A 10270-nucleotide genomic window follows, 5' to 3' on the forward strand; every position below is an offset into this window, starting at 1 on the left:
GGGTTATCAAAGCTGACCAAGAGAAAGAGAAAATATCCACAGAAGATCAAATCAGACAGCTCAAACATCAGATTCTGGACAGAGACAAGAAGGTGTGTCAATTTGTGGACAAGAACCAAGAAGAAGGAAGGTAAGATTACATCGTTATCACAGCTCGGACAGCCCATGTCCAGGATACACCCTTCAGTATCTCTTTATTGTTTAACTGCTAACTGTGTGTTCCGTCTTCTGTTTGCAGGAAGGCATGTGAAGCTTTGCAGGCCCAAAACTGAGATCCCCACCCAGACAGACGCACACAGATACAAGCATGTTGTAACTAAAAAACTGTTTTTCACACACACACAAAACCACCAGACTTTTCACTCACACTTGGACTTTTAATAAATTTTAATTTTCACACTCTGTTGTCTGAACCACTGTGTGTACAAAAGCCTTTCCCCCAACTTTAAAGAGACACTGTGTTTTCTCACAGGGAGTGTTCATTTACATCACTGTTACCATGGAAACTTTTTATGAGATAGTTTTTCAATAGCTACACACCAATCATTGCCACAGCCCACATCAATTTTCTGTACACAACTGACGCACTTTTCGGTAATGTAAAATATTTAGTTTTACCAAGAAATGAAATTAAAATACAGATCAATATATACTGTAATAGTGTGACTGCTTAATTACACATCATTAAGGTTTTAGACACAAGTATGATACTTTCAGCTGAAAAAAGGACATAACTGAGATGAAGGAATTAAGAATCACAACATGAGGGACAATGAAATAGAAATTTAATTCATACATACCCTATCAACCCATAATATTTTACAACTTGAGTATTTTTATTAGTAATGGCTTCATTGATATGGCATGAACTCAGATTCAAGCAGAAAGCACTGAAAGTTACTGATTCAGTTATTAAGATTATAGCAACATTAATTAGCTTCTTTTTCTAGTTGAATTACATTATCTGAGGAAGTTTATACAGTGGTTAAGCATACAACTCAGTGCTGCAGTTTGTAGTGCGATAGTCACACTTGATCTTATTTACTGATATGCTTTCTTTAACTGAATTCCACTGACTGGAACTTATGATTTTTTGCATTATGGCAGCAACAATGAAGTAAGCAGAAATAGATTCATTCACACACACACTTTCAGAACTGCTTGTCCCATACGGGGTCGCGGAGCCTACCCGGCAACACAGGGCGTAAGGCCAGAAGGGGAGGGGGGGACACCCAGGACAGGACGCCAGTCCGCCGCAAGGCACCCCAAGCAGGACTCGAACCCCAGACCCACTAGAGAGCAGGACTGCGGCCCAACCCACTGCACCACCGCACCCCCACAGAAATAGATTCATTATATTTATTATATTTTTCTTTAGAGGGAGGCGCGGTGGCGCAGTGGGTTGGACCGGGTCCTGCTCTTCTGTGGGTCTGTGGTTCGAGTCCCGCTTGGGGTGCCTTGCGACGGACTGGCGTCCCGTCCTGGGTGTATCCCTTCCCCCTCCGGTTTTACGCCCTGTGTTACCGGGTAGGCTCCGGTTCCCCGTGACCCCGTATGGGACAAGCAGTTCTGAAAATGTATGTGTGTGTGTGTGTGTGTATTTTTCTTTAAGACAGATTACCACAATCCATTTTATGTTCCAAATTCTAGGTGTGGCTCAAGAAAATGTTAATTGTTGTGCATTACCCATTTCTTTAAAGATATTTTATTGCTTTAAATAGTTTCTATTCCATTGTTATATATTTTAGTATTTTTACCTTCTGTGCATTATTTTATGGGCACTGCAATATGTACTGTGGTTTGTAAAGTGTGATGACATCAAATGGTTTTTCAGGATCCAGGATAAAGGAAATATGAGCTGGTGCATTAGTCACGACAACCAGTCTGTTTGCTGGTTACTTCCTTATCCGGTGCCCCCAGTACTTTTGTCAGGATGTGTAGAAACAGGAATCTTTACCAATTATTGACAATCTGACAGAACTGCTGTCTTTTACACTGATAATGTGAAGAAATAAAAATCAACAGTTTATGCGTTATTCAAAAAAAAAGTCTTTAATTGATAAGCATTCGACTCAAACATTGTCTAATCAAGCGATAGTACTATAATTACACCTGCTAGGGTTCCCATTCATTCAAGTTACAGGGTGTGAAACCGGTTTTATTTCATTCAGTTAAAATACTCTTCATATAGCTATCAAACTATATACTTTTTTTGCTAGCGATATTGTTGGTATGCCTAATGCAAAACTAAGCCATGTTACAGTTTAAAAGGTTCAGTGATCCATTAAATATTAGGGACAAATAAAACTAACCAGAGGAATGATCTCATCCAACAATGAAAAACAATGTGTGTTTAGATCCTTAGCATGTAAAAAGCTTTCCCCATCTGATTGAGCTCCATTGTGTACTGTTGTCTGTCCTGTTCCAGAAGATCCAGCAGTGCTGCTCGGCGCTCCTGTTCGCAAACAAAATACCTTCTGTTGACTGGAGTTTGAGATATCAAATTACCCTATCGACCAGGCGGCCATTAAGCTTAACAGGCTGATTTACTTCGTATTGCGTTATAAAGGCCTGTGCATGTCATTCGGCTCATAAGTATTTCAGAAGAACACGGGACTGCTGGAAAGTTAATACATTATGATTCACACACACACACACACACTTTCTGAACCGCTTGTCCCATACAGGGTTGCAGGGAGCCAGTGCCTAACCCGGCAACTCGGGGCGTAAGGCCGGAGGGGGAGGTGACACACCCAGGACGGGACGCCAGTCCGTCACAAGGCACCCCAAGGGGGACTTGAACCCCAGACCCACCGGAGAGCAGGACCCGGTTCAACCCACTGCGCCACTGTGCCCCCCTACTACATTATGATTCTCTTGAAGTTTTTTAGTGAGGTGCTACCAGTCGTTACCTATAACACCAGTGCCTCCAACTGGGCTTTGTCAGCTTCCAGCTATACATGTAAATACACTTGTTCCATTTAGGTTGGATTTAGTGGGATTTAGTGTATGCATATAGTTTAATTATTTCATTCACAGACAGACATGAAAAGACCTTTTTGCTACATATGACCAATTTTAAACAAGTCAATGATAAGGACTAAGTTATTAGAAAATGAGTCATTACTTTAATCTGAATTTGACATGCTGTATTAAAGTATAATTCCTAACAAGGACATCTGTAAACCTCACGCCATTGTCATCCTATTTTGTCGACTCTGAAATTTGTATTGCACTTCGTGTGTTGGAATGGCACGTCGAGAATTTTAAAAGATAAATGTTCTTCAGGTTATCTATTTATTTTCTGTGTGTTGCAGAGTGGAAGCAACATGAGTTTACACACCTAGCCATTGGTTGGCAGTGAAATCCACCAAACCACAATACAAGTTTGGGAGAGATTTAATGCAACTGCTCCCAGAGTTTAGAACTCATGTCTGCTGTTTTTTGAGTAATTTTAAATGTGTTTTCATTTTAAAATAGCTTTAAGTTAATAAAAAATAAAAGGTAACAAAAAATTTCTTGCAAAGCCTATATCTGACACTTTTACAGAAACCTAACCTGTAAATAAATGGGCTCACTAACAGACTTCCAGTCCCAATTGTGTTCCTAAGGTGAGAAGCCAGTGTACAAGGCTGGTCTGTCTGTTTTATGAAGGAATACATGTAAATATATCTCCCCCTTGTGCTGGAAACGGATGACGACGATACAGCTGAACTTCTCGTTACGCACGTGTATGGTACTCGTGTGGTACTCATGTGCGGGACTCGTGTGGTACTCATCACGGAGCCCACAGCCCAAGAAGACTTAGAAAGCAGACCAGGTGAATGTCTTGAGCAGTACTGGAGAGCTGCTGTAGGATGATGTTCCTCTTATGTCACTTTGTGATTCTCCTTGGTCCTGTTTCTTTCTTGTTTACATCTACGACACAGCGCTATTCCTCACGGCGTTGCTCACCATGACAAGTGCTCTGTGCCAAAGAGCAGCCTCTCTTTTCAGCACCCGCTGTGTGTGTCTGAGGACGCTGGCTGAAACCACCTGGGACAAGCTCTTCAACTCACCCTTCTGCTTTGCAGTCCTGATGCTGCAAGATAGGCAAAGAGAGGAGGGGGTTGGGGAGAGAGATTTCTGACTGAATGCAGCATAGACTTTTTTTATTTTTACTAATTTTCAGTTCGCGAGCAAAGAGCCACACAACCAGAAATACTGGCTTCCATACATCAAGTAGGTAATAGCCATGATAAACTCTTAGCAATGAACCCAGGCCCACTTCAGCACACCAGGGTATATATGCACCTGCACATGGACTGCATCCACAAGGAAAGCGAAAGAAAAGGTCCTCTCCTGTACACGCCGTGCTGCTGTTAAATCACAGCCGACTTGTACGAAAAGTTGTTGGAAATGACCCACCTGCTGCCTTCATCTTTTCTGCCCAGCAGCTCTTCCTCTTCCTGTGAATGGAAAGACTACGCTAAGGCTGTGAAATACCAGTACATGTCCCTTGCAAGGCAATCACCTCTTACTGGGGTGTCACGGTCAGTAGAAACGTTGACCTTAATGTAGTCAGCCAGCTGCGGCTCTCACTGTTAAATCTGCTGTATAGTCTATAGCGTGTCTCTTGTTCTAATTCAGGGTCGCCGTGGTTCAGAGCCTATCCCAAAAGTATAGGGTGCGAGGAAAGGCACATACAGTCTTTCATTCACACAGAATGGGCAATTCAGGGTCATCAATTCACCTGGAAACAGGAATTTGGGAGGAAACATATGTGAACACGGTGAGAAAATAGAGTTCCCCCAGACTGATTCAACTGGAACCTGCATCTGAATTTAAAGTCTTGATGCTGTGAGACATTTTATATGTATTTACATCTATTTATTTAGCAGATGCTTTTGTCCAAAGCAACTTCCAATGAACTCTATGTAGTGTTATCAGCCCACACACCTTATTCACCACGGTGACTAACACTGCTAGATACACTACTTACACTGGGTCACTCATCCATACATCAGTGAAACACACTCTGTCACTCACACACTATGGGTGAACCTGAACAGCATGTCTTTGGAGTGTGGGAGGAAACCAGAGCACCTGGGGGAAATCCACACACACAGACATACGGAGATCATGCAAACTCCACACAGAGTGAGAGAGGGGCTCAATCCACGTCCTTCTCGCACCACTCAGGCGCTGTGAGACAGCAGCGCTGCTCGCTGTGCCACTCTATGTTCTGTTTAAATCCTCAGTAAACCAGAAGCGATGACACCAACGCAACGGGTCTGTTCTGCAGCTAGTAATAATATGTTTTACCTTTTTCTCGTAACTCTCTTCCTGAACGAAAGTGCTTCCAAACTGACGCGCATTAGCAGACGCGCTCATTGTCAGCTCAGAATGTGGCGAACAATATGAGAGAACCACTGGAAACCAGCAGCTCTTTGATCGGTACCAACACACAATACGGTATATGGCTTTAAACAGTGGCCCCGATAAACAAAACATTTGTTCTCATGGAAACGGAATAAATTAAAAACATTGCTCAGCGCCAATTATTTATTCACCAATCGAGTTAACACACGGGGGCCACGTGACAAACGCGGCACGTGCCTCTTCCGCTCCTCCCCCAGGAAGTGGTCGATTTCATGCGCTTGCGTCAAAGCGATAGTTTTACGTACTCGCCGCGCGGAAGGAAGGTTACTGGCAGTGTGTGGAAGTGTCACATGAGCATAATGAAATGGAGTGGAGCGGTAGCTGGGGGGCATCTTTTAAACGACATTCATTCTCCTAGACTATACGACGTTGAAAGTTCTACGCGAAAGGCATATTTAATTCGTTTAATTTAATTTTTATCCGGGTATGATGGATATTATTCTATACTCAGCCAGGTACTACTGAGCCTCAGTGAGGTAGTTGCCTAGGCTAGACGCCGGTTCTTGGTTCCGTTTCGGTAGTTACACTTACTTAGTTTGTTCAGCGCACAGTTTGTACAGCAGTTTGTACACCGGCAGTAGTTACTGTACAGCAGTAAATTGAAGTTTGTACAGCGGTTCGCGGCCATGTTCCGGCGCGCCGTGACGGCTCTCTGTTACACTGCGGCTCGTGCGCTTCTAGCTCTCCGCCCACATGTTCACCGGCATCTGCCTTCCGTTAGAACGGCACCGCTCCTAGGGTTCAACCTCGACAGCCGCTGGTCTGTTACGGTTAGTCATTTCTTTCGCACTCATTCCGCTGTCCAGGAGGGGATTCTGATGTCCTTCTTTAGGATGTTGCGTGACCTGGAGAATGTTCTTTCTCTCTGCAATACCGCTGGCGTCCACTAGATGACGTGGCCGTTCTCGTCATTCCAGCCCCATGACTACAGCCTCCCCAACCCTTCTTGGAGTCCAGAGATGATGAGGCTGTATGATCATTACAACAGCTTGTGTGAGCAAGAGGGAGGAGGGAAGAGCAAGGCGCCATGGGTCAGAATGCCCAGCTACAACCGCTTGCTCAAGTACGCCAAAGGTATCGGCTCCCGTGTCCTGTACTTCGTGTAGTGGTAACGTGTGTGTGTGTGTTAACTTGTGCGTTTACCTGCGTCGCTTCTCCCTCTGGACATGTGTTGTGTCTCTGTGTAGTTGATTTTGACCTTGCTTCCTGCGTGTGCGCAGACCATAATTCCCTCCTTATTTGCTTCTCCAGGGGGGCAGTGCCTCAGTAAGATGGTGCAGGCGAAGGCTCGCCTCTTCACCCGAAACATGAAAGAGGAAGGTGCTTCCTTTGAGTATGTTGTCTTCCTAAATAAGCAGGAAAAGATGTGCACATGTATCTTCCAGGCGGGACATCTTCTGGAGGGACCTCCAGGGTGAGGCTGCGCTCTGTCTTTCTCTCTCTCACACACACACACACACACACACACACACACACACACGACTGCTGAGCCCTAACTAGGGCTGCATTATAAAAGTATCAGTACATACCACTCTGTATGAATTCATAAGGAAATGAACTGATTTGTATTGTCAAAACACAAGGTGATTCTGATTAAAACAAACAAAATGGCAAACAGTTAGCCTCTTATGATAATTAATGGCATTATTCTGTTTATTACACAGTTGTAATAGCACAGTTTGAGGGAAGCATGCAGGACCAGAAATATTTGTCACTTTGGAAAGGTATGCAATGGTCATGCCATTACGGTGTCTTCAGTTCAGCCAGTTCCAGTGTACTTGTAGGAATGTATTTTTAGCTTTTCTGTATGATATCACTGATGATCTTGTCATAATAAGCAGATTAATTTCAGATATGTCCATGGAGGAGCGATAGCCACCATCATTGATACTGTGGCAGGGGCTCTTACTACGTACCTGGGTGGACTTGTCATGACTGCAAACCTCACCATCAATTACCGCAGGTACTTTATGGTTCATCACTGACATCTTCCATTATTACATTTACATTTTTTTTATAACATTTATTCACGTAGCAGATGCTTTTTTCCAAAGTGACATACATATCATAGAAAAAAAAATTTGTGCACTACATTAGGAGAAAGAGACATAGCTGCAGATGTGATTCTTAAGTTGTTAGCTTCCTTTACCATATAGACCAACATTCATCACGCAAGTAGCTGCATAAAACTTTACCAGAATATAGCTGATTCCTAATCACCTTCCTAGTAGGTTTTTTTTTTTTTTTGAGATGCATATAAACATTTACGTTACATTGCAGGAGTGGCTCTGTAAAGGACCTATCCGAGCATGATCATGAACATTTATACCTTACATGAACTTAAGAGATCGTGGGCAAAGTGAATCCGAAAGAGATGAGTTTTAAGGCCTTTTTTAAATGTGGACAAAGTTTCAGCAGTTCCGAGAAAGAGGGAGAGGTTGTTTCACTACAGCGGAGCCAGAACCAAAAACCTATGTGCTTACCTTTCGTGCGTGGGACCACCAAGCAAGCTGATGTGGAAGAGCTTTATAATCAGATTCAGAAGAGAATTATAATCAGCTTTTACCATGATCAGGTCCAGTGTGCCTATTGCAATCAAGGTCTTGCATCCTCTGCATTCAGTGTAGCATCAGAAGATGCTGAACAGCCTGAGCAGGGTTACGGTCACGGGTACAGACTGAAGGGTTAACTGGATGACTTCTTGAACTTACAGAATGTTTTAGTAATGTGTCTTCCATTGTGTTTCAGTCTGAGCTGTGTTTCTCCCATGTCACTTAGCCCCATTCCCCTGGGAAGTGTGGTACTGGTTCACTCTCTCCTTGAGAAGATGGAGGAACGAAAGATTTTAATCTTCTGTCAAGTGACGAGCTCTGACGGCTCCAAGCTGCACACAGAGGCCACAGGTAGAACGCTGCTCCGGTCGGCCACCAAGCTTGAAGACACACTGATGCACACTGTCTTTGAACAAGGACACTTGCGATGCAAGGGCTGCGAACTTGTTTCTCAGCTGTAAGACTCATCACTGGCTGTACACATCCATTCGTCACATTCCTGAACATACAGTGGTCACGTACAGTCTTTGCATTTATAGAGGCTGATACCTCACATGCTATGAACATACAATGTGCCAAGAAGATGCACTTCAGTGGTCAGTCAAGGAAAAAAAATGTAAATTCACTGCCATTCACAACTTGTGAACTTGCAGAGATGTTTAGATTTTGCTCATTGTCCTGTTGACATTTGTGCTTTTCCCTCTTTCTCGCTTTTTAAGGGCTGTTCCTATCAATCAGTCTGGGACACCTGATTGGAGGATAATACAACAAAAGGACTACAGCAAGTCATAGCATCTATCACTCAACGTTGACACTGCTTTGAGGCATGTCTACCCTCGTTGAGTGGATGTTTGTATGACCAAAATTCCCCTACAGTATTTAAAACAATATCTAATCTATTTATCTAGTTATTCAGTGATTGGGGCAGTGGGTGGTATAGTGGTTAGAAATGTCACCTTGCAATGTGATGGTTCCTGGTTCAAAACCCACTCCTGCTGTATTGCTCTTGATGAAAGTACTTGTGTTAAATTGCTTCAGTAAGAATACCTTGCTGTATTATTGGGTGAAATTATGAACTGTAAGACTGTGTAGGCTAAACACGGAATAGTACAAGTGATAATGACTAATTCTGGGTGCCTAACACTTTGTTTACTCTTGTATAGGTGTTACTCGACTTTCAGTCAGTACTGCCTCAGCAACTATCACTACTGTACAAACAAACTTTTTAATTGTACTGTTTTCTGTAATTATTTTTAGCATTACACTTTGAAGGTCTGCAGCATTTTTTAAAATAACTGAATATAGGTATACTCTGGTGGCTATGCTAATAAAGCCTATTGTAGTTTCAAATTGCATTTTGACTGTTGTATGCTCATCACTGAAATATTAGAATTGCATTTTTATGACAACTTGCATTTATTAGTGGCACAAATATACTTTGTAATAGTTCCACCAATATATGCAGCATACACATTCACTGGCCTCCTTATTAGGTACACCTGACCTTTTAAACAGCGTGAGTCACATAGTTGTTACTTGCATTGTGAAGTATTCAGACAGGGCCAACAGGTCCAGTCACTGTTTGAATGTACATTGTAATGAACAAAACTTACAATGGACAAAATTTAAGTGATGATTGAAAATGTTATGATTGCCCATACAAAAAAACCCCTTATGAAGAAAAAATCAAGGCTTTCATTTACCCCGCCCGGTATGGGGCTTAGCCCGAAGCCATGACGTGGAGCCGCTCTTCGGTGGGCTCACCACCTGCCGGAGAAACCGTAAGGGGCCGGTGCATTGTGATTTGGGCAGTGGTCGGGGCCGAGTGCCCAGCCGACCCAAACCTCGGGCGCCAACTCTGGTTTTTGGGACTTGGAATGTCACCTCACTGGTGGGGAAGGAGCTTGAGCTGGTGCGGGAAATTGATAGATACCGTCTAGATATAGTCGGGCTCACTTCCACTCACAGCTTGGGTTCTGGAACCACTCTTCTCGATCAAGGGTGGACTCTCCACTATTCTGGCGTTGCCCAAGGTGAGAGGCGGCGGGCTGGTGTGGGCTTATTAATAGGCCCCCAGTTCAGCCGCCATGTGTTGGAGTCTACCCCGGTGAATGAGAGGGTCGTCTCTCTACGCCTTCGGGTCAGGGAACAGTCTCTCACTGTCGTTTGTGCTTATGCGCCCAGCGGCAGTGTAGAGTACCAGGCCTTTTTAGAGTCCCTGGGGGGCGTGCTGGAAAGCTCTCCCACGGGGGACTCTGTCGTTCTACTGGGGGACTTTAACGCCCACGTGGGCAGCG

At 43.7% G+C, this 10270-nt stretch overlaps 2 protein-coding genes across 4 annotated transcripts; one reads left to right on the forward strand and one right to left on the reverse strand.

Moving 5' to 3' along the window:
- Positions 1 to 2072: 2072 nt before the first annotated feature.
- On the reverse strand, positions 2073 to 5464 carry LOC108925120 (uncharacterized protein C1orf189 homolog). 2 transcript variants are annotated; one of them, XM_018736892.1, is made up of 4 exons: positions 5305 to 5464; positions 4408 to 4448; positions 4059 to 4081; positions 2073 to 2455 (listed from the first exon to the last, which is right to left on the reverse strand). In XM_018736892.1, exons 1-4 carry the CDS (start codon positions 5371 to 5373, stop codon positions 2292 to 2294), a joined length of 297 nt encoding a protein of 98 aa, XP_018592408.1. In that variant the 5' UTR covers positions 5374 to 5464; the 3' UTR covers positions 2073 to 2291. The 2 variants fall into 2 exon arrangements, with proteins under 2 accessions (XP_018592408.1, XP_018592402.1); XM_018736886.1 differs by having other exon boundaries at positions 3955 to 4081.
- A 214-nt stretch (positions 5465 to 5678) lies between these two features.
- them4 (thioesterase superfamily member 4) lies at positions 5679 to 9287 on the forward strand. 2 transcript variants are annotated; one of them, XM_018736613.2, is made up of 6 exons: positions 5679 to 6191; positions 6312 to 6495; positions 6673 to 6835; positions 7274 to 7384; positions 8200 to 8324; positions 8693 to 9287. In XM_018736613.2, exons 1-6 carry the CDS (start codon positions 6048 to 6050, stop codon positions 8734 to 8736), a joined length of 771 nt encoding a protein of 256 aa, XP_018592129.2. In that variant the 5' UTR covers positions 5679 to 6047; the 3' UTR covers positions 8737 to 9287. The 2 variants fall into 2 exon arrangements, with proteins under 2 accessions (XP_018592129.2, XP_018592136.2); XM_018736620.2 differs by having other exon boundaries at positions 6339 to 6495.
- Positions 9288 to 10270: the final 983 nt, after the last annotated feature.

This window comes from Scleropages formosus, chromosome 18, assembly GCF_900964775.1.
Source record: "Scleropages formosus chromosome 18, fSclFor1.1, whole genome shotgun sequence".
Taxonomy (NCBI): Eukaryota; Metazoa; Chordata; class Actinopteri; order Osteoglossiformes; family Osteoglossidae; genus Scleropages; species Scleropages formosus.